The sequence below is a fragment of the Hippocampus guttulatus genome, chromosome 13 (assembly GCF_054856545.1).
Source record: "Hippocampus guttulatus isolate MCC_2025c chromosome 13, RoL_Hgut_1.0, whole genome shotgun sequence".
Taxonomy (NCBI): Eukaryota; Metazoa; Chordata; class Actinopteri; order Syngnathiformes; family Syngnathidae; genus Hippocampus; species Hippocampus guttulatus.
Genome location: NC_141273.1, coordinates 6,056,313 through 6,081,735, shown reverse-complemented (window position 1 = coordinate 6,081,735; position 25,423 = coordinate 6,056,313). Strand labels below are relative to the sequence as shown.

Here is a 25,423-nt window from a genome sequence, read left to right as displayed (position 1 = left end):
GACCGACAGAGGGCGCTCTGGCGCAGTTCTTAACTGCACTAATTAAAACACTTGAAGGGGGAAGTCTTGAGAATGTTGATAAAATGCTTTTGGGCATCCACTTAATTCGATTTAATAACTTCGTTGATACAAGTATATTTTCGGATAGTATTTATTTCAGGCGGCACAGTGCATAACGATACTTCCTTTTTTCTAAACAGCTGCACTGTACATTGAACAAATGACACCGTATTTAAGTCTAATAAGCATCTAAAACCTTTCTCATTTTAACATTGGGAATTATAACAGCACGAAACAACAAAAAAGAAACAATGATTCATTTAAGATGAGTAAGAGCACTTTTGAGGGTGTGCATTAAGGAAAAAAGGCACACCTTGTAGGATAGTGCCACCCTTTCTGTCTGCGAAGCACCCCACCTCGCCCAAAAAAAACAAGGCTCCAAAATGAGTTTTGTAATGCATCTTTCCATATGAAATGGTTCTTTTTAAGTCAGTGCAGGTGTACTGTGGGGTGGGAGGGTTTGGAGTGTTGGGGGGGGGGGGGGGCTGAAGCTTGAGGAGTCTCACGCCTAGGTGCGAGGAGATTATTCAAATAGGGCCCAAGGCGTAGAAGTAGGATTGGAGGCTTGGCTGGCGCACACAGATATATCAGTGCGTAAAGCGGCTGCACCGAGCGTCATTTTCAACTGCGCTCACTCTCTGACGCATTGCGCGGGTGCCTCTCCCTTTTGTGCGCCACTCTCGGACGAGGAGGGACGCAACAGCCACGCCGACATATGCTCCAGTGGTCCCTAGTCAGTGGCGATATACGAGAGACGCTTTTGGCTTCTTTTTTTTTCCTTAGCTGGGAGACGCTCGGTTGAAAGTCCTCCATGATGCTTGGAGCAGTTAAAATGGAAGGACACGAGCACACCGACTGGAGCACCTACTACGCAGAGCCCGAGGTGGGTACCTTAAATATATATTTCCCCCCGTTCGCTAAAGCCGATCCCATTTTATACAACTCAATATTAGCCCTGAGATAATATTAACTTTGTGATCAAATATTGACTTGAGGCGCCTCCAAATCCTCCCCCATCTCCACGCCGCGTGCGCGCGCGCAATCCTAACAAAGTTGCTTGACATGTAGAGGAGGAGGAGGAGGTGGGGTAAACTTTTTCACTTGGATTATAATTTTTGTCTATATACCTATCTTCACCAAATCACACTGTTTTTTTTTAACCCTGTTTTCACTCGACAAACAGCGGAGATGTTTGATTTGGGGAGCAGATTGGTTCAAATATTTGGGATGCGCTCGTGTGTGCGCTCCTCACTATCTTCTTCGTGAGGCGATGCAGTTTGAACACCAGACATGACGTGTACTGTTTAATATACGATTTAGAAGCAACCACATCAAATAAATGTGTACACTTCTGACATAAATTACATTATGTCTCTCTACCGGGAAAGCTCGAGGTGGCAAACGCGATGTCTGATTTTGAATCTTTGCTTAAGACTCGCTTTGTTAGTTTGGTCGGTCTTAACGGTGTTGGTTATATTCTATTTTATATCGTTTTAATACAATTCGTACTTTTCTCGTGCAATTGTTTAATCGTTTAATTTTAATTCATTGACATTGTGAAGCTTTGTTTCGAAGGGTGTGATGCATGTTATGCATGATTCGTCCAGTGACAAATTTCTTATACAATAAACTGATAAATAATTATAAAACTGATAAATAATTATAAAAAAACTGATAAAAGTGAGTATTAGTTCACTATTTAATAACACTGATGCACATTGCATGTGTAAATTTGTTTCATCTAAGGTTTCACGAAAAGTCTTTTCACGTCTAACCTGTTCGCCCTCTCCAACGACAGTGTTACACCTCTGTTGGCAACATGAACGCCGGCCTGGGCATGAACACCATGAACACCTACATGAGCATGTCCGGCATGAGCACCTCGGCCAACATGTCGGCCAACTCCATGAACATGTCTTACGTCAACACCGCCATGAGCCCCAGCATGACCGGCATGTCCCCGGGCGCCGGCGCGATGAACGGCATGGGAGCCGCCGGCATGACGGCCATGAGCGCGGCCCTGAGCCCCAGCATGAGTCCCATGACCGGGCAGCCCGCCTCCATGAACGCGCTAACGTCCTACACAAACATGAACGCCATGAGTCCCATCTACGGCCAGTCCAACATCAACCGCTCCAGAGACCCCAAGACGTACCGACGGAGCTACACGCACGCCAAGCCCCCCTACTCGTACATCTCCCTCATCACCATGGCCATCCAGCAGTCTCCCAGTAAGATGCTCACGCTGGCCGAGATCTACCAGTGGATCATGGACCTCTTCCCCTTTTACCGGCAGAACCAGCAGCGTTGGCAGAACTCAATCCGCCACTCGCTCTCCTTCAACGACTGCTTCCTCAAAGTGCCCAGGTCGCCGGATAAACCCGGCAAAGGCTCCTTCTGGACTCTCCACCCGGACTCGGGGAACATGTTCGAGAACGGTTGCTACCTGCGCCGCCAGAAGCGTTTCAAGTGCGATAAGAAGATGGCCGGAGTCAAGGAGTCCGGACGCGGCAAGGTGGGCGGCGACGGCTCGTCTCACAGCAGCTCCGAGAGCTGTAACGGTAACGAGTCGCCGCACTCCAACTCGTCCGCGGGCGAGCATAAAAGAGCCATGTCGGACATGAAGGCGAACCAGGCTCTTAGCCCGGAGCACGCCGCCTCCGTCGCCGCCGCAGCAGCCGCCGCCGCTGCAGCAGCCGCCGCGGCCTCCTCCATCTCGTCCCCGGTGAGCCAGGGCCAGCACCTCCTCTCCCAACATCACTCGGTCCTGCAGGCCCACGACGCGCACCTCAAGCCGGAGCACCACTACTCCTTCAACCACCCGTTCTCCATCAACAACCTCATGTCCTCGGAGCAGCAGCACCACCACCATCACCACCATCACCACAAAATGGACCTAAAAACTTACGAGCAGGTGATGCATTATTCCGGCTACGGTTCACCCATGACCGGGGCCCTCTCCATGGGCTCCATGGCGGGGAAGGCCGGCCTGGAATCCTCCTCCATACCTGACTCCTCTTACTACCAAGGAGTCTATTCCAGGCCCATCATGAACTCATCATAAACGGACTTCTATCTCAACATGTACATAACTTGTAAAAAAAAGAAAAAAAAAAAAAAAAGAATTAAAAAAAAAAAGAATTTGTGTACAATATGTATTTCAAATATTTTCCCACCGTTTCAATTGTCGAGTTTGTTCGTAGCTCAATTGTTGTTCAGAATCTCTGACTGAAAATGTGACCTGTTCAGAAATCTGCTGCAGGAATGAACTCCAAAGAAAACAAAACAATAAACAAAAATAAAACGAAAAGAACATGAAAAGAAAGAAAAAGAGACGAAAAATAACCCGCATTTGCTTAACTGGAATCCGGGCACTTCTTCAATCATTTGTGTAATTCCTATTTATGGCTTGTATATGTGTATTCTTGTAGTGACAAGAGCAGAATCTATATTAAAGTGTTATTGGTCACGTTTTCTGATAATTATGCCTGCTGAGAAATGATTACAAAATGTCTTATATACGTAGAAGTTTCTCCTGCTATTTTGACTCTTTTACATAATTACAGTATTGTCATTCTCAACGGCCAGGAGTCGTTCGAGGAAAATCAAAGAATACCTCAATAACATTTTTATAAATTTTAGAAATAAATCTGAATCAACTGCGCATGATTGATTTCAGGTGTAAAAAGTTAATAATTCAATGCATTTTCCTAAATACAAGAACGCCGGGGGTAGGGCTATTTATTAAATTTTTTGAGAATATGGGCCGTTTCAATGCATGTATCGCAAACCGTTGCTACAAATCCGACTACTTTTACATTGTGGATTGTCATGACTTTTAATAATAATAACGTAACACATTAAAACTTATTCATCCATCCATTTTCCGAACCGCTTGATCCTCACTAGGGTCGCGGGGGGTGCTGGAGCCTATCCCAGCTGTCTTCGGGCAGTAGGCGGGGGACACCCTGAATCGGTCGCCAGCCAATCGCAGGGCATTAAAACATATTAATGTGGTCAAATAAACTTCTATATTAATTAGCTTTTATTAATTAAAAAAACATATATTCAGAAGATATGAATGTTCAGAAAGTGCATCCAGTCCAGGCACACCTGTTACACCTGCACATGAAGAATGACATACGATACAAAATTATCCATATCGAAAATTCTGCTTTTTTTTTGCAACATTGATTTTTTTCAGATCATTTCATCTCCACAGTAGTACATGTGTCTATAAGTCCACTGAACAAATAGTGTGGTGAATTTGCTCAATTTTATTTTATCAAGTCGCCGCACACAATATAGAATCATCTGCATTTAGACATATATAGTCGACTTAAAATGTATCTGCATCCAGATGATCTTGTTTTAAAAAAAAAATATATATATATATACAGTATATATAAAATTAAATTGAGTGAATTCAACACACCGGTTTGTCATTTACACAGCTATTTTTAAAATACCGTTAGTAATAAACGTAAATTGAAGCTTCGTGACGGCGTTACGTTTATGAGCTGTCAAAAAGTATACATATAATTAACAGCTTCAGCACAAATACACATCTGACTCTCTCTCTCTCTTTCTCTTTCTCTCTCTCTCTCTCTCTCTTTCTCTCTCTCTCTCTCTCTCTCTCTCTCTCTCTCTCTCTCTCTCTCTCTCTCTCTCTCTCTCTCTCTCTCCCCCCTCCCTCCCTAAAACTCATACAGGGAAGTTCTCACCACGAAGTTCTCTTTTGATGGCCCACGTCAGCTGCAGGCCTGTATGCACACCACATGCTTGCCATTGAGTGCAGTGAGATATTTGATCCAACCGTGTTCGTGCTCGGCGCTGAAGTTGAGATCAACGGGCAAGATTAAGTGTCCTTTGCCACATAAAACAACCTCCTGCGGCGCCGGTGAATAGCATCTGTAAAAAGGGGCCTGATTGTGGGACAGAGCCGCTTGAATGTGATGCTCTAACTTCTCTGCCTCCAATGTGGCTCTCCATTGTTTCTTTCGACGTAGTGGGGAGCCTCCCATCTTGTTAGATAAGATAGGTTAGTTGTCATCCACATGAATTAACCAGCCCCTATCTCCTCCTCGGTGCTCAAACCCAAGGCCGAGGAGACGTTTGAGCTCCAAACGGAGAAATTTCGGCAACTCTCGCCCCCACCCGCCTGTGCGCCAAGCAAGCCCCATACAAAAATGATCGTCCCTCAGCACCCGCACGCAGGGCCTGCAAGTGCGCTTTTATTCTCCAGACCCCACTTTACGCACCGCACTTTAAACAGAGTGATCTGCGAATAAACAAGGGCAGTAAACAATGGAGTGGAGACTATGCCCATGTATAGTAAGAGTACACACAAGCATCCACTCACATACACCAATCAAATTGCACTCAATGTAAACTCCAAATAGGACGCCGCAGCTCTGTAAATTTACACATTAAAATTGGCACTATTCATTTTAGACATCTCACACTAAGCGGATTTTTTTTTATAGCACACTGATCGATATCTCTGTAAAATAATCATTTTTAACTAGCAGGGCAGTGAAATCTTTGCTTTGTGCTAAAGTCAACAGTGACTGAGTTTGAGCTCAAATAAATGCCGCGATGTCTGGAGCCCTTTGCAGAAGGCACAAGGCAAAGCTTCTACAATGGGCTCCTGCATGCGTGGCTTAACTGCAACCACCGGCTGCATTGCACAGGTACGGTCACTTTTAAATAATCTAAACCTGCATGCTCAAAGAAGACAGATGCAATACATTGTGGAATACGTTGAGGAACGTGAGGAGTGTTTGCCGCACTTGGCTGCTGCTGGTAGCGGAGGGTGAGAACTTGAATTCTATGCAAAGGAGACTTGTTGGGTTTCAGAACAGAGTGGCGCAAGACTGGAGGAACTGCAGCTTGTTGTACTTATGAGATGGAGAACGATTGCTTCTCCATGGGTACAAAAAACAAATCAGTAAATAACGAATAATCTAATCTGTAAAATAAATGTTAACATACGCACCAGTTTTTACATTTCCGGTGATTTTTCATTATGGGATGTAAAATTGCTGAAGCATTGTTCGTGTGCTTACCGTTTTAAAGATATGAAATTTGGCCATACAGGCTATATTCTGTGTGTGTGTATATATATATATATATATATCAATGTTAACTTTCTCATTTATTATTTTAGTTACTATATTACATTCTTCTTATATTGTTGCTCTGAGTTTTCAAAATTGCAAGAATATATTGTAAAATTTTAATAGAGGGTCACAAATATTTTATATACACACACACACACACACGCACACGTACTGTATTAACACAATATGAACCCAACCCAGAAACAATAATAATAATACTAATAATAATAATAATAACGCTTACTCTGTTAATGTTTTTAGTGAATAAATCTCATGTTTTATAGTGCGGGGTAGGAGAGGGAGAGGGGAATGGCCTTTTTGGAAATTTGAAAGAAAAAAGGAAACGGTCACAGCACACGTGGCTCATGCACCTTTCTCGGAAACGGGTTGTTATAGCAACTACTAAATAAAGCCTGGTCTAGTCTGTTCATCTCTTTACTCCCTTAACCTGATTTAGCTGGAATTCCCATGCATTTGCATATTCCTTGATTAAGGCTATACTCCCACACGAACCATTCAGAATGACGTGTCGGGCTTTTATTGATGGGAGAAAAACAAGAATGATGAAATAACCTCGAGTTATCTTCACAGACTAATATGATGTCTTGAGCTCCCAGCATCCGATCGGTCATTGCTTGCTGCACAACTCTAAAGTGAGACATTCTCCCTGCAGCGATGCATTTCAATGCCTGAGCGACTTCATTGAATGACTCAGTACAGTGGAAGCCTTTTAGGCACCCACCCATGGGTGTTAACTGAGTGCTGCAACGCCAGAAAATAACAGTGCATCCTTTTTTTTTTCTTGAGGAATCAGAAATTTTAAAAGGTGCATGAGCAGAATGTGATATGGAAAGTCGGGATTCATATCACAAGGATGTCCGTCAGAGTCCATCTTAACGCATGCCTACGAATTGACTGTGATTTAATATGGATAAATTGTGTTTCATAAAGCAGCGGTTCGGCCGCACCTTAAAGTCTCAAAGCGCCGCAGCTTGGAACACCCAAGTAGACCTGTTTCCATGGCAACAGCGGAACACCGGTCCAACAAGCTGTAATTCTGTCTCGGTCTTTTGGAGGGGAGTGACCAACTCGGCCAATTTAACTCCTCTTTCATCAGAGATACTTCTAATCCCATATTTTAGCAAGGCAAACTGTCTTCCCTCACTATATTAAAAGACGCCACGAAGTCAGAACTCCAAGCCACCCAGCAGGCGGCCTGTCTCTGTCCGCACAACGCCGTCTGTGCATCTGATTGGAAATGCATTAACCCTGCACTCAACCGGGAATGAATTATTCCGTTATTAACACTTTTTGTCGGAAACGTGTGTGATTTGCAGGGGGTGATTATTATTCTCATATGCATGGGCGCAGATGGCATGGGGTGGGGGAGTGGTATGCACGTCCCCTTCACCTTAATGATGACTGCACTACCCCCCCCCCCCCAACCCCCACCACACACTTTCGCCACGTGAGAATGCATAGGAAGAACACATGACAGAAAGTGTATTGTGCTCACAAGCATGTCTGTTGAATAAGTGCGTTCCTTCAATTTTTTAATCCTCCCTTTTGGCCAGACTTCTATATATTTTTATGTATGTATGTATGTATGTATGTATGTATGTATGTATGTCTATCTATCTATCTATCTATCTATCTATCCATATATGCTATATATGCTATATATGCTATATATACAGGTATATATATATAACACAATATTTTGCCATGGTACAAGAACTGGATGAACACAATCTGCTACCGCTACCAGGAAATAATTAACATCTAACATAAATAATAATAAAAACAAGATTTTGGACACAAGCATTTTTTATATATATATATATATATACACACACACACACACACACACACACACACACACACACACACACACACACACACACACACACACACACACACACACACACATATATATAATCTTGGATAAATTTGGTCCCTTGCCCCTCAGTTCCAAAACCATCTGTGCCCCTGATCAGATGTTCGGAACGAATATTGTGAACAAAAACATAAATACAGTATAATGTAACATTTTCAAATTTTCTATTTTGTATATAAATGAATATCTGAGCATATAATAATGCTGTTGAAAAACCATAGGCCTATTTCACATAGAATATGTCCAGATAATCTCACTGTGCAAAATAAAAAACAAATACCAACAGGTCCCATGATAAACTGGCAATTAGAATTGATTTAACAAGATTAACTTCAGAACAAATTCATATTTAGCATATTTATGCAAATATTTTTGAATAACATCAGGCCGAACCTGTCATATTTGAAAACTAAGCAAAACTTTTTAAAGAGTAATTCAGATTAAAAACAGTCTTAAATTGTAAAAGTACTTCAGTTATTAAGGAAGTTTAATGTAAAATACAGCCATATGCTAATTTTAACCACACCTGGGGCAAATTTCAAACTGCTCATAAAGTGAGTTGTAAATTTTAATTAAATAATGCAGTAAATCTACCTATGGCACATATCATTTGTTGTTGTGCCCAAAAATATTATTTCCCTTCTCGTATTTACCTTTATTTCATTTTAAAACATGGCGTACAACAAGAAGCACATTGCTCCATCTTCACAGTTAAACACCTCTCATCTCTAAAGGTAAAGCCTGATTGGATGGACTTTTAAATTCAACAAAATCGACAGGGGTGGCATTTATTTTGAAAATCGAGACATATGAGGGTCATCTTGAGGATGTGTTTGGATGGCAGTGTGCGTCTGCGTGTGTGTGTTTTTGAAAGGCAGACAGGGTGAAAGAGAGTGAGCGAGAGAGACAGGGCGAGAATGCGGCTGCTGACTGTGATGTGTCTGCGTGTCTTCTGACATGACTCTGTGACATTCCAGTGTGGGACTCCTTCATGTCGGGGTGATGGGATGTGTGATAGAGAGAGAGAGAGAGAGAGAGAGAGAGAGAGAGAGAGAGAGAGAGAGAGAGTGAGTGAACGAGCGAGAGAGGTCCATCAACAATGGCCATTGAGTACTGGGGGAGGCGGCAGCTGGTGGGACACACAGTGACCTACAGGCGGTCTATTGAGGCCAGGATGGGGCGCCTTACTCTGCCCTGCTGCTTTTATGTGCCTGGAAATGGATGGATGGTCAGTGTTTATCCTTGTGAAATATTGCAACATGCAAATCGTATCTGTCCCTTTTCAAAAACATGTAATGACTCAGTGGATGAACCACGCACAAGGTCGGGCCTGGAATGGATGGTTAAATATGAGGCGCAGTTAGGAGAGGGTGCACATGCTGTTTTTTGGTGGCGGGGGGGGGGGGGGGGATCTTTCCTTGGACATTTCCCAGAAGGCCTCATGCCTTTTCAAATCAAACCTTGTGGGCAAAGCTAACATGAAATTCTGTCAGCGAGCTTTGCCTATCCGTGCTGCCAAGGTTTTTTTGCGATTCTCCTCCAACCATGCTAATGGATATCTGGGGCTTTTGGAAATATCACAGCATCATATCCCCTTTCCTCGCAGTATGGCCCATTCAGCACCACATCGCCATAACGTGGCTCCTAAACCCGTTGCAAAATCCCTCCACATCTCCATCAGCTCTAGTTGCAGGAAGTAAAGGCAGCGCTTTGCCAGCCAATCACAACGAAGGACACTCAACTCATTAAAAGTTAATGAAACCTATAAACGTAGTGCGCCAGCGATTCATTTAAACCCCCAATCCAATCTCCTCTTCCAACGAAGGCAAACAAGCCCGCGTGCCCCCTGTGCCGTCCTCGGAATAACAAACTACGGAATATTTTGTCCTGCATATGTTCTCCTATGCAGACGTGCACTGTGATAGGCTATCTGACAATGGGGCTTGTCCACTTTAGTGAATAGCAGATTGATGTTCTGCAGGGCGGGGGGTTTAGGGGGGTGATTCTGTAATCTGGGGCCGACTTGAATTTAATGCCTTTACTTTATAGCACACAGCTTGTCAGGAGTGGAGGTGATATGTCATTTCAACATTCATGAGAATCAATGACATTCAAGTCATGCGCTCATTTTCATACCTTATGCGTAGGGGCGGGGGGCATTCCCCGCATTATGTTCTTGTCAGACTATACGGCAATCTGCGCCCCACCAAGGCCAAATGTGGACATATAGTCCTTTCTCCAAAACACTCCCACCTCGTCTATGTCAATTTAATAACAACGAATCAACAGCAATAAAGTGCCACTTTACAAGTGTGCAAATCCAAAGTGGGGAGCGCTACCCTCCCTCCCTTTGTCTTTAAGAGCTCCATCTCATAGTGGTTTCCTCGAGGGACGCAAATTAAATTCCTGACATGTATAAGCGCCACTGTCAGCTCTCTAATGAATTCCCATACCCGATCTTGAATCAAATGAATCCCCAATTTAATCCTGTATAAATGGCTGCGTTATTTATAATGGAAAAGAGGACGCTCAGAAGAAGGATTGAGGAAAGCTGGGAGGTGTCTATAGGGCTGTTGAGCAGATTATAAGGACTGATGAGGCCTGCATGTTCCTCCCACTGCAGAGTAGTCCCCTGATACACACTATTAACCCTCGCCTGCTTGACGCTGACAGAAGCATCGCCGTGTTTGTCACTTAATATCCTCTCAGATTAAGGAGTCAACTGCCAGATTTAATGGCGGGAGGCTGGATACTCTTATCTTTAAGTGGCCGACAGAAAGATAATGAAAGGTGTACGTCATGGAACGATGTCTTTGTGGTTGCAGTTCAACGAGCGGCGCATTCGGACTTGCTCCAACACGCCGACGCACGAGGTCAAGACATTACTAACAGTTGTGTTTATGTATGCGAGCAAATAGTGCAGGAGCGTTTGCTTGATAGGCAAAGCTTTCTCTGAAAGAGAAGTTTCAGGAATCACTTCATGTCGGGGGGTTGGCGTCAAAAGGCAGTATGCCGAAATCGTTGCGATGCTTTTACCGTGCAAATACACAACATTGGTCCCCGACGCTGTCAGAGGCATTTGGGTAAAGAAAAGTAATTTCCAGATGGCGTCGTCGGCCTCAGTTATTGACGTGTGGCGCTGAGGGCTGGAACTGCCCGGCACTTTCTCCTTTGTTGGTTTTGGCCTCTTCACATAAGAGCCAACAGAGAATGACAACACATGTAGCCATGCCAACATCATGATGTTTTATCTCAGCACAGGATCAGTTGTGTATTTGACATGCGTATGATTGATTCGAATGTGTCAGAAGGGCCCAGTTGTGTGAATCTCACCAAAATTAGGGTGCAATGTTTTCAGATTAAATCAGGTAAATTACTTGTACAACCCCGCAATGTATTGTATACTATGTATACGTTATTAAGTCAGCGGTTGAGCACGACAGACGGTTCATAAGACAGTTTGGCAGTTCCAAGGACAGTTTGGAGCCTTAAAAACCTGCTCCACCAAATGTCTGAACAGCTATGCTTTATTGAGGCATCTGTAAGATGACTCACTCCCTTGCCAAGCTTGGCTCACGCACCTAGCATCGTGGCGAGGGATTGAAAATACGCACGCACAAAAGTTTGTTGTTTGCGTTCATTCCACCAAATCGTGACAGCCGCGCTGCGGCCCATCACTGGTCGCAGAATTGCACCATCACAATCACTAAACACACCATTTGTGTTGCACAAAGTTATCCTGTATGTATCCAAACCCACATTGTTGGCGAGTACGGAAGGCAACGGTGGAAGGGGGCGGGGGCGGCGGCTGCGGGTTTGAGTGTGTGTGTGTGGGGGGGGTCTGCATAATGTGCTAGGAAACATTTTATCGAACATTTGGTGATAAAAACGCCGGCGTCAGCCTCGAGGCTTAAAGCAATTAATTCAGGATCCTGACATAAACTCTCCAATCCTTTGACAGCTTGGAGCTGAAATAAAAATGCTAGTTCTCCTGGGAACGGCAGGAGATAGCTGGCTCTTTTCTGGACTGTTTGCTCACTGGCCCTGAGAGGCAATCTTCCCCAGTCAGAATGAAATGCAAGGACACAAACAATGTACCGGCGAGAGAATGGGAGATGGGGAATGAACAGTTTGGACTATTTGCTTAGCAGAAGGGCAGCCACAATGGCCGGCCCATGGCTTTCCCATGCATCAAGCCTCTTAGTCTTAGGCCTCCCTTTGTTGCCTGCCTTCTTCTTACTCGGCCAGATAAGAAACCAGCTGCCTGATACTTTTAATTCCCGTTAAACGGCATACTGTATGGGCATTTGTCCGTCAACAGCCTCTAATTGGACAGGTTATCGTATCTCGCTTCACCTTTGCCGTGACAATGGCTGACCCCTCTTCCTTTCTTAGCACAAGTCAAGCACTGACTTGTGAGAATGATTCTCGAGAGGAGGTCTTCGAGTACGCCCAAAACTCAAGACAGAGCATCTTCGGGGAACAACAAAATGTGTGTCCCGACCACAATGTCATTTTTACACGCAAAGGCAGAAGGTCTCCCAGGGCTTTTCAGCGTGTCGCTCATGATATGACCCAAAGACAAGAGTTGGCAAACAGAGCGAGGCTAGCGCCACTGGATCCTTATTGCGCTCTTTTGTTTTGTTCTGTTGTTTTCTGTTTGCGTATACATTAACCACGTCTCTCCCGCTTGTGTATTCGCTCTCCCAACACGTAACGTCGTCCGCTTTTTTTCCTTGTTGCGTATGTCGGTTGGGAATAAAATAACACAGATAAATTAGACTTCAAACCAAGCAACCAACAAATAAACAACAACAAAGAGAGAGTGGCGGTCTGTCGGCGGAGGATCAATTCACGTAAGATGAAGGAGCATATTCATGCATGTGAGCAGACACTTGCCTAAATACACACACACACACACACACACACACACACACACACACACACACACACACACACACACACACACGCACACACACAGGCCCATCCCCCTCTGTAAAGGTTGCGGTGTCAAGGACCCCCTGGGTGGTCAGCCTGGGGATGATTTTTACACAATATGATGTGAAGAAAAAAAAAAGCAGAAAAGTGATTCCCTGGACAGTGTCACCATTATGACAAGGTTTTATTTGAATTATTTTGAATTAAATGAAACACCACACTGACCACACAACACCAATAAACACATGAAATAATATATTGTGATTAAAAACACAAAGTAGATCAACACAAAATAAGTATATTTACCACAAATAAATAGGACATACTCATAAAAACACATTAGAAATAATATAAGTACAGTTACAGTAATTTCAAAGACTAAAAGACTCACCAGTGAAACAATACACTTGACTTTAGATGTCAATGGATTTTTTTTGCACATTTAAACATTTTTGTTGTTCGACCAAATATTTTCTCCCGTTTCTACTATGTAATTTGCTACAGTTAGTTGCCGCACATTTTCGATGCAGATGTAGCTCGAAATTTTTCTCAGCTCTTATTCACTTCCCAATGTTTTACTGAAAAGCTCTTAATCCATCGAATGACATTTCAAAGAGCCAGTAACTGTGCAAACCTCCAAGACTGCGCCAAGAGAAGAAAAGCCTTCAGAGGACTGCAAATAATAAACGGGAGGGGGGGGAAAAAAAGTTGCTTTTGCATTTTACTGCACATGCAGGAAATGCAGTGCGGCATCTCCTCATGAGCACGTCGGGCGCTCCGTGTTCACATCCTGGTTTTGTGTACGTCATACCTTAGTTATGACAAGCTAAATCACCGTCTTTTTTTTTTTGCATGTGAGAGCCGGGCTCCTCGTGGGGTGGTGCTCTCAGCGTCACGCTCCGCCAGCACTGAAATAAAGCTCTGTTCGAGGCATTTCAACACCGCTTAAGGTTGTCCACGGCCGTGTAATTTATGAGTTAAGAGGACTCGCTTTGTAAGTTCACCGAGACCTGCAATCTTCCAGTTTCACAGTCAAGAGAAAAGAGGCGTGAGTGAGTCACGTCGGAAACTTACAACGCTCTTCCAATTACCGCAAACAGTGGAGCCCCAGTGATACCTGCACACACACACACGCACTGGTGGAGTGTGTGGATTTGTGGCGAAACGTTGACGCGATATCATGTGACCTGTGGCCGAACACCTTCACACGAGCTTTTGTCACCTGTGGGTCAGCGGGGATACGGCCCGAGCTGTTGGCTTCATGTTCTCTGTGGGTGGTCACAAGGTCAGACAGCCGCACGGACCAACGCCGTGGCAACCCAAAGCTTTTTTTTCACACCCGAAAATCCACTTCTAATATTGCCTGAACTTAAATCCATCATGAAATACTCCGCCAAATGTGTCTATATTAAGAAAATAATGTTTAATGTTTGATCCACGTCTCAAGATATTCATCTCAAATATGCTATTTGGTGTTTGGATTGATCATGTCTCTTCTTAAAAAATCGGCACACGCCTTACACGTTTGTACTGAGACACACAATATTTACATTTCTATTATAATCCCTGTGTTCTGTTTTGGCCTTTGGGTGGTTCCATAGTTGCGTTTTACTGCTAAGTCATCTAATAAGCCCTATCTAAATACCTTCGCGTAATTGTGCTGTATATCATGAAATTACAATGTTTAATTTCACCATTCGAAAGATACATTTAAAAAGATTGAGCAGAAATTTTAAAAAGTGTGAAATTCGAATTGAATAATGAATAAAGTACATTAATGAATTAGAAATGGAACATGTTGGTTCTTATTTCATACCGCTTATTTAATAAACATGTAAAACATAAAGATCAATAAACATCCAATAACAAATTCTTATTTGGCACCATAAAAAGCAGAGAACCAGACCCTATTTTTTGTGTAGTAAAATAAAATTTTATTTCCTAACACAAAAAAAAAACATGCAATAAACCATTTCTGTACAATACATTTCATTTCCGAACACACACAGAAAACATAATCACACAACATTTTTGGAACATGTTTTACTCATGAAAACCAGACGACTGTATTTGACCCCCCCAAAAAAAATCTGCAGCGAAAAAAAATCTGGTAAGGATCGAACCTAAAATCAACAACAGCAAAATCAACAGCAAATAAAATACGGCATTGAAAATGAAATTATGTGTAAACAACCCCAAATAAGTCTGAAATAAAATTTGATCAGCTGCAAAAAATATGATGATAATAATAATAATAATAAGCAATGTATAAATATACGATGTTATTGTTGCAAAATGCTGCTTTCATCACCACAATTTATTAACTGTTCCAAACACAATAACTATCTCCTCTCCCTGCTAATAAGAACAAACATTTTTTTTTTGCAATGAAACCACTTGAAGGACAAATATTGAGAGCAGTAATTTGTTTTTTTTCCCCCATTCTTCAAGCTCAGTCAGACATGGCTGCTTGTGCCTCGGTGCCAATGTGTGAATGTCAACACCCTGTAAACACCTTTGACACACATGCTTGAATGTGACGGGCGAGTTCACGAAACATTCCCAATAAAGGTTGACCACTCATCCATGCAGCGGGATGCACGCACCCGTCACCTACTCCGCTCCCGCATCCCGGACATACATTTTAATCTTGATAGATTTCCATTTCTGCTTTAGATATACGCCTCATGTATAAAAGATAGAAACAATATACGATAGGAATTCATGAGCTAAATTCACGACGAAAAAAAAAAAAAAAAAACCCAAAAGCCCCACGAACTTAAAATGAGGTGGAACGACACTCTTTAAGGAATTGAGAATTTGGGAGTCTAATTCCAGCCCGGTTGCTTATCTCTGCACCCAGACTATTTGAGTGTTTTGAGATGCGGACTCCCCCAGGACGGATCCAAAGCGTTCGGAGCAGAAAGCTGGAATTTATCCGGAGCCTGTGTCTCTTGTCAAACAGGGCTCCGCTGACTCAAGTGATCCCCCCGCGGGCCGAGCTCAGCAGAGGAGTGAAGAGGGGGAGCCTCGCGTGCAAGGGAAGAGCAACACGCCGATGCGTGCACGGCGGGCACTCGACCACAAACACACTCCGAGGCTCACACAATATCCCTCTCACTCGTGGGTTGTGACCGGCCCATGGCATTGGCCAGGTATGTCAACTATGTTTGCAGAGCCATCCATCACGCGCGTACCTTCCCTCCCGAAACAGGAACTGTTGTTTGAAGCATACACTTGTTAAGCCCATCCTTTGACTCGCCTCGGCCTAATTTATTTCCTCATAGCCCGCGGCAGAATTTATTATCACCTATAGGTTTTGTTCTCTATTTTGCTGTCACGCCGAGCATGTGTTGTTAGAAACATAAGGGCGCTTGTTACCAAGAGTTACAGTTTGGTCACACCAGTGACCCTTATCGTCCGTGACCAGGGTTAGCAAATAAATATTCGGCAGTCAGTGAGTGCAGTCGAGCTGCTTGGAAGCGGAGACAAGATTTACGCTTGTGTGAGGCTCGAGCGTGAGGATCGGAGATATTCTCAAAATGAAGAGAACCATTTCGAAATGGCCTCCCAGTGACTGTCAAATGCCAACTGCGGAAATATTTAATCCCCAAAACGACTTCCACAATATGCTCCTGCGGGGTGAGGCCAAAGCAAAGGCCAGACGCACAACTCATTCTTTTTTGTTTGGGAATAATGATAAGGATGCAAATGCAAGAATTTAAAGCAATTAAAAACATATTTTCATGAATTTGCCTTTTGATAATTCACGACTACAAATAATAGAACAATGATGAAGATGCAGAAAGAAGTCGACTGGTCCAAATTTAGTGTTTTTGGTCCTTGCGTTTTACCTTCTAACTCATATTAATGAACAGTGAACGGAATGTGAAGATTCGGGTTGGTTGTGACGAATTAATTATTGATTAATTAATGCTTTGTACAAATGCGGCAAAATGGAGAGCATCGTAATTGTTGATTCAGTCTTAATTAGTTTGTGGCATCAAGACAAAAAACAAACAAAAAACTCAGCATCTGTCTGCCCATTGAGACACTGGCATGGAAAAAGGAGGTCAGAACATTTAGAGCCATTATCTCATCCCTAAAGTTAAAAATAAAAGTTTTGATTAACCCCATGTTCAATCAAGGAAATGTTTGTAGTTCAGATGCTAACATTAATAGACCAAATGTCGCATTGGTGTTTTAATTTCAATCTCAGAGCAGGAGATTTGAATGTGTTAAAGAAACAAACAAAAAAAAAAGGCAGATTAAAACAATAGCATAGCAGAAAAATGCAATGCAGATTTTAATAAAACAGTATTTATTCATTTAGGGACAACGCTTCACGATATTATTTTTCTCCTTGGACATTCCAGCTCTAAACGGTCATTATAGAATTGCTAAAATAGCAAATCTAACGCCGATATGGACTTTGAATCAAAACATGAGATTGACACTGCAAAAGTCAACGGGTGACCTGAAACGCTACAAAGATGCAACGAGACAGCCATGTTTGTCAGATCATCAAAGTTAGGTAACCGAGTGAATTCTCCGAAACAAATCCTCCATTTGTCTTTGTCCTGTGCCAGTCGCAGGTATCGGCGAACGTTAATGATTGACTTAAGGCACACCAAGCATCCTGCTTTGAGTGGCCACGTTTTCACCACTAAATCCTTCCCACTATTCTGTCTGACTTTCATACAGTATGATTAGCACCGAGGGGGATTCGTGGTGGGCTCGAGACAAACTTTCAATAAATAACCGTTGGAATTTGGAGGCAGAAGGATGATAAGAGCGTCTCTGACCCTTTGAGTGCAGCTTTATAAGACTGTGGCTGTGTAAATCCTCCCCTAATCTCCCTTGGAGATAAATTTGGCCTCTTTCTTTCTGAAAAGTAAATTAATACCCCCACTATTTTTTTTCTTTTTTTTTATTTTATATCTCCACCTTTTCCAGGGCGCCGTGTGATGAGCGTGAAATTAGACTTGGGCTCATTGACAGGACAAAATGGAGAGCAAACTGAGATTAGGGGATGTTAATTAATTGGTAGATTTCTGTTTATTACCTTCTGCCAATCATTGCAAGTCACGTATTCAGGCCCGGAAACTTCCAAAACATGTTTTTTTTTCTAATTCTTATGCAATTTGGGGGATTTATTGTAATAATGTCTTCTCATCTTTCTTAACCGGTCCCTTGTGCCTGCTTCTATTTGAAAGGTGAGTGGCAAAGACAACAACGTTTGATATGTATGCTTGTGTTAATGTTGACAGTACATTTAAGGCCACAAATATGAACACAGTGGAAAGAAAAAAATTGAGTTAAGAGTATTTTCCTGTCTTTTTGCTGGATATCAGACAAGAAGGTGGCCAAATACCGAAAGCTGTTCATTAAGTGATATTAATACAAACTATTTGCTTTTTGAAAAAAAAAAAACTTTTTACACTATAGTTCAGTGCAAGAATTGTCATATAGTCCATCACAAAACATGCCTAGCCAATCAATAGTAACGATAAAAGGTAAAATGATATTTGATTATGCTCTATTATGTATAAACCTTTGCCACTTGTCTTTTCCAGCTAACCGGTTATCATTAACCAAACGAAAACAACAATTTGGGCAGGGCGTGTATGTCTCTGGTCTTCAAAATGCCCCTTATCAATGTTTTGTTTACTGTTATTGCACAGACCACGTGAAAGATTTTCTTTCTCGCCTCAATCTGTTGTAAGCGCGCGCCGGAAAATGCCACCGAACGTCATGTCAAAGGAAATGAGCCGACGTGCCCTTCCTGTCCTCCGCAGATGGCTTTTGGCCTCTCCCTCCTGCCCGCCGTCATCGCCGCGGATCCAGCGACCCGACAGCTCGGCCCAGTCGGTGTACTTGGCCATATCTGCATGCGACCTGTCTGCCATATGTAATATCAAAGCCTCTGTCAGCACCGAGCTCAATGGGAACAAAAGAGAGGCCTTCATTAATGATTAACTGTTCTAAAAGCCCCGGCTTTTGTATTCCCATGGTGCCGAGGCTATCTGGCCGCCATGTGACATGCTCGCAGCGTTTTTCGAGCAGATTGGGGAAAGCTAGTGAGCAAACACAGGTGCTTTGGAGCGGCGTTGGCGACGCTGTCAGGGACAACCACAAACAAGAGCAGCTATGCCTGGCTAAATGAATCCCGCCTGCCACCCCCCAGCATCCCCCCTCCCCGTCTCCCTGTCACTGGCTAACTTGTTTGCCAGGCCGCACAGCCTTCCTTATGGAGAGTCGCTACCCCCCCCACCACAAAAGTCCAACGTCCACCGCAACTTCTCACACCCCTCCAAAGAAACAAACAAATAAAAGTGAGGACGGCCGACTGCTTCTTTGAGGTGATGGCATTTGCGGCTGGTCTTGACTAGTGGAAGAGCAAACAAATTAACGGTGTTCCAGTTTTCACTTTCCAAACCAAACTAAATGTCTTTTAGTTCAAGTGGGGCAATTCCACTGACCTCGGTGTCAACCGCTGTGTAAGGACTTGCACGCTCACGCACTTGAAATAACCAGAACGAAATTACACAGGGCTCGAGTACGACCGCACACACGGCGGGTGTATTAATACGCAGCAAAGTGACAGGTCACAAACAAATCTTCCTGAAATAGTACGCGCATTGATTTGGACCCCAACTTGAACTGAGAGCGTGCGGCAATTAACCTTTTCATCCAGACTGACTTGATTGTTCACCCCGACTGAGCTCCTGTGTCGCTCTTTACTTTGATAAGACAATCTGATGATAGGATGCTGTTATCTTAACACGGCTTTCCGGTTGGGAGACAAATGAACAATGTGTGATAACGGGAACAAAAGCTCACCTCTTATTGGCCCAACCGGCTTTCCGATGGAAAAATCACCAGCATGGAAAATTCACCATTTCATTTTCAATTTTCTTCCCAGGCCTTTTAAAAGCAGTCATACATTTATAATGTCTCTTGTTGCTGTTTAAATTTCATCCTCAGTAATTAACCCAGCCTATAAAGCATTTATTGTCTGGAAAGATGATAAAAATGTACTTAAACAAACATTTGGAATAAACCGCAGAGGAAATGAAGTTGTAAACACGAGGAAGACCGATTTGCAATTAGATCACAAAGCGTCAGTAAAAACATAAAAAGAGGGGGTAAAATTGATGTTTTCGTTTGTGGAGCAGAGAAAGAGGCATTTCCATTCTTTTCTGCAGATCACAATTCTCAATTCTCTCGAGCAATTGTAGTGCTAAAATGTTATTAAAAAAAAGAAAAGACAAAAATGACTGTGCTGTATTCTCTTGAATCCAAAATCAACTCCATCAGTGTTGTGTGTGTTTCAATTTCCATTTTTGAGGTGATGTCACGCTCACTCGAATCTTCTTCAATCCATCCATCTCTAGACCTGTCAGTTATTTGCATGATCATATTTGTAAGGGGAGACTCCTTAAGCGATTCAAAAAGGATTTGCCACGAGCAGAGATGTATTCAAAGAGGCTCAAGTCATTCCCCGTCCTGCTGGATTTATCCTCAACTGGCCGTGAGCGGAGTCCGATGAGAGGAGTTACAAAAGCCTCACTTTGAAGCTCCTTACTGTAATTGTAATTGCGAGGGCCCAACATCTCGAGAGGGATTTCAGACAACATCTTTGTTGCCTCCTCATTGGGCGCCGCTGAAGTCGTCCACGGGCCGATTGTCTGGCCAAACTGGCCTCAGACCTCGACTCAATCAAAGGAAAGTTTGTCCTTAATGAGGGAAGACATGAAAGCTCGGCCACATGTTGAAAAGGCTCTTTTCATCTCGCCGCTCACAATGGAGAAATTTGAAAAGAGCAAAGTGTGCTTTCAGCTGCAATACACGGCATCAAGCCCTTGTCTTTTGACACCGAGAAAGAAGCAATATTCCTCTCTATGGAAAAGGTACTTGATGAGTAATGGGGATGGGAACCTTTGTGTTGAACATGCTACCATGAGATCAAGGAGGAGAGCGAGTCGACCACTGCCAGAGGTAAAATGTACTGAAAAACACTGGGGAGCACAATTTTTGTGAGTCAGGCCTGGCAGCTATTTTTAACAATTTTTCGGGGTGCAGAATCCAAAACAGATCTCAGGTTTCTCTCATCCAGTTTTTTTTTAGCTATAGGATTCCTGTTTTCTTTAGAAAATATGACATCAATGGAGTAAAGAAAACACTCAGGTTACAAGCTTTGAAAACAAACACGAAAAGCAGCATTAAAAAAATAGAACTTCCAATGGTATGCTAATGGTTACAAGGTTAAGAGAAAGACGAATCCTCTTAATTCCTCCTGTGCTAGCTTTCTATTTGCAGAAATTGATAGTACTGACCTGTTGGGAGCCGCACACACCTCGCACCAAACTGTCTCAATTGTTACTGCACAAACAAGTTGCCACGTAGCTGGAGATAAGTCCAGTCGTAATCAGCTCTTCTTACTATAGATAATCAGTGGAATTTTGCTTTTCTGGAGGGTGTCATGGTTCGTTTTTCGGTTTGGTTGTGTTTCATGTTTTTCTGTCATGGGATTTTGTTTGTTAAGGACTGCCAAGCTGCCGAGTCTCTTGTCGGATTATTAACCTTGCTCGCTGTAATGCTTCAAGTGTTGTTTTCGGGACCTCTCTATGCTCTCCATAGTCACTCTTGTTCTTCGTAGATTTTTGTTTGTAAGTATTTTTATTTTTCCGCATTGCTTTTGATCTTTGGCTTTGCGTTACTGGCTTCTTGACATTTCGTTTGTTTATTCTTGGTGTTTCCAGTAGCTTGCCTTTTGCAAGCGCTTTTGTTTTTGCATTGCTTCTCCTGGCGCCTTGTGACCGCCGATTTCCGTTTGTACTTTGCCCGTGCGCTTTTCTGTTAATAAATATTTTTGGAATCACACTTTGTCTGAGCCTGCATTTCTGGAATTCAAAAACATTATTCGGTTCAGTCCAGAACCTGGCAGATTTCACCCAACTTTTATTTATTTATTTATTTTTTAATACAGCGAAGTGACTCAAGGAGGTGGGATTAGTGAAATGAAGCAGCATTCTAATACTGCAAGCAGCATTGATTGTCCTCTCGCCCAAAGCTAGCTGGTAAAGTCAGCTCTAGTATAACTAAGAAAAAAGCTAAATCAACATTAAAAATGTATTTATTGACATTGTAACAAGTAGACTGAAATTGAAGGTTCAGTATCCAAGTTTTTGTAAAAAAAAATACAACAAATAACAAGAATGAATAGAGAGTACCACACGCTAAAACTCACATCTTAAATGACAAAGGAGAATCCTGGTTGTAAATAAAGGTTCCAATGACCTCAAGAAGGAAAGGAAATTGATGGTCAGATGGTTTCACACCTTCATCCAGATTGGAAATTGAAACTTCACAACTCTCCATTAGGGTTCTTAAACACGGTTTGAAAAATGTTGGCATAATCATGGTGAACAGTGTTGAAAATGCGGAAACAGTCAATACCATCGAAATGAATCAAACTCTTTCAAACTCTCTCAAGGTTATACTTCTTAAGAAAGCATCCCAACCCTCACATCAACTTGCCTGTTTTGTCTTACAAAGCGTGATGAAAACTAAATGGCAGTGCTGGAGTGGACAGATTACCCAGGAGCCGACCACATCGGTCATGGGTCAGCGCAGGGACGAACCTGTCCCCACACTTTGTTAAGTGAGTGGGCTGGTGCTATCCGCCCATTAGCCAGCCAGTCTGTCGACTTCTCGGAAAGTACTCATAAAACAAACGTCGTCTCCTGGTTTGACAGGCTGCGCCCCCCCCCCCCCCTACCCCAAGGCTTTTATTAGCTTCTGAAGGCTAATTAGAGTAAATGAAACAGGATAATGGAATGAAAAGAAACATGCACTTATTGGGCCATTTCAGAGACAATAGATGGGCCTACAGATGCACCACAATAGTTGGATGAAACCTTTTAGATAGTGAGCAGGTTTGACACGATCAGAGAGGTGTTGATTATTTCATATTGTGATTGTAGTTTGCAGTGGTGTCATAAAAATAAAATATGATGCCAGAGTCCCTCATACCTAAATACGACAAACATAATAAAAAGGTGTTGGTGAAGGTTATTATAGAAAAGATAAATCAAATAAAATAATTCAATTCAACCATTTTTGTTTGTGAAATACAATAATTCCAACTATTTTCGATTTTTTTTAACTAAGTGCAACATTTTATGTCTCGCTGTCAATTAACATCATACATGAGCTTTTTGCATTAAATTAAATTTATTTATTTTGGTAATCCTGTTCATAAAGAAGAAGGAAGGTCGAACAGTTGTTTGGGAATTGTAGTTGACTTGACATCCAGTAAACCTGAAGGAAAAGAAATGACAGGATTCCCTCTGGTCTCACCACATGAGCGCTAAAGTTACGTAGTTTGTTACGCAAAGGGTTCGTAAATGCAATTCAAACCAAGACTTGTTTTGGATATTTTACTAAACCACAGTGTAAAACGGTTGCCCAAAATAACACAAAATACAGATTCATACATACAAAGGTAGGCAAATATGTAAACGTAAATATATAGCTACTTGAAATCCTACTGTGCAGAAAGTCATCATTACCACCCAAATGAAGTTCGCGAATAAATGTACACACTGATAACGCACTTCACGCATTAACCTAAACCTCAACATGCGTATTAATTGACAAAGGAGGTGATGCGGAAAAGGATGAAAATATACATGTCAGTTTGCTTGTTCCTGATTTACGACGGCATGAAATGTGCCAAGCATAAAGAACAGAACATTCAGCAGTTCAATGAGTCCTTACCAGGCAACGTATATACACCAATATACATGATAGAGGAGGATTATATCGCACAATAGACATTTCACGTCGTATTTACGACAAACTGTATTGTTATATTACACAGCTCTTGCATGGAGAGTCTCTGTCGCTGACATGCACCAGTGCAGTCAATGAATGGGGTGATTATTGTCAAGAGCCTGTCAAATATCTACACTCTCTCTTTTATTTCTCACCTGTTTCCTCTTTTTATATTATGATTAAAAAAAAACCTTACTGTGGCCAGGGCAATTTGCTTTGCTTCTTCCTTGACAATCGTGTTGTGTTGTTAGTGGTTCAGAACTGTGAAACACAATAAAGCAGAGTGCGTGTGGCTTCACGTGCACTCTGCTGTATTATGATATGGACTCAAAAATTCTCTCGAAAAGAACACCAGTGGTTGGCACTTTTCTTGCGAGTTTGTAGTGCAAGGGTCGATCGCCGGATGTTGAGTCGGGAGCTTTCATTTCAATCTGATTGTCGGGTTTGGTCGTGTTTAGTGGTGCTCAGTCTGTGGCGGGCTTCGGGAAGCTTCAGCTATCCAATGACAGTGCTTCGCTGCAGAAAACACAATGTACATTTTTTTTGGACTATGGCTGGCAACCAGTTCAGGGTGTACGACCCCAAGACAGCTGGGATAGGCTCCAGCACGCCCGTGACCCACGTGAAGATAAGCAACTTGGATAATGGATGGATGGATGTTCTCTCTAATTTTGTGTGGATATTGAAATTTAGCTAGCACGTAGCAAGGCTCTTGTCACCCACCCCAGTGCACATGCAGGCATGCATGCACACAGTCCCTTCGTGACGCCTGCTAGCTTAGACCACTTACCGTGCATTCATTTTCAGCCATAGAGCTATATGAGACAAAGGTGGTCCACTCAGATAATGGAGCGACTCAGGTGGAAGACCTCTGGGCTGCCGTCGTCATGCGTGAGCTGCAGTCGATGACAGACGTACAGGCCAACACCTCACTTCAAGCTATAGACGTCCACCAACCTGCCGCAAATCCCAATACCCATTCTATTCACTCGATTGTCTCCCTGCCTACCTCTTTTATGAATACAGAACATTTCCCTGGTGTTTGGTGGCTTAAGTCAATATGAGCTATTGAACCGCAGCATATGAGTCAAAACATGAAGAGAAGGGGTTGGCCATGTCAGATGAGAAGACAACTTTATACTGGTAATTTGCAGACCAGGAAGTAAATAAAAAGGTAGTATATGAGAGTAGTGGGTTGTCAAGGCGGAGAGTGTCTGCATGCTGACCATAAAAATGCTTCAGTGTGAGTCCTGTCTGAACATCTATGAAAGAAAAAACAATATGCCGCAATAATTTCTGTGTGGGTGGCTTCCATGCATGGATGTGTGCATTGCGTGTATGGGACAGCTGCTGCTTTTTGACTCTGACACACACACACACACACACACACGCACACATGGGCGCGTGTACACACTCAGGTAGCAGCTGGGCAGGCTCACCTGTCATATTAATAAAACCAGACAATCCCTTCCATCAGCAACACAACAGCAGCAGCAGCCAAAGCAGACAGAGGTATAGAACAAAAGAACAGAGGCACAGATGTGTGTGTGTGTGTGTGTGTGTG

The 25,423-nt window shown here is 42.8% G+C and overlaps 1 protein-coding gene and 1 long non-coding RNA gene across 2 annotated transcripts; both read left to right on the top strand.

Moving 5' to 3' along the window:
• The first annotated feature begins 587 nt into the window (after positions 1-587).
• On the top strand, positions 588-3,542 carry foxa2 (forkhead box A2). Its single transcript, XM_086128167.1, has 2 exons — positions 588-943; positions 1,859-3,542. The coding sequence occupies exons 1-2, from the start codon at positions 872-874 to the stop codon at positions 3,122-3,124; spliced, it is 1,338 nt and encodes a 445-aa protein (XP_085984293.1). The 5' UTR covers positions 588-871; the 3' UTR covers positions 3,125-3,542.
• A 2,046-nt stretch (positions 3,543-5,588) lies between these two features.
• On the top strand, positions 5,589-21,903 carry LOC147196098 (uncharacterized). The gene is made up of 3 exons (XR_015102717.1): positions 5,589-5,753; positions 15,983-16,172; positions 18,816-21,903. It is a non-coding gene; the product is annotated as an uncharacterized LOC147196098 (long non-coding RNA).
• Positions 21,904-25,423: the final 3,520 nt, after the last annotated feature.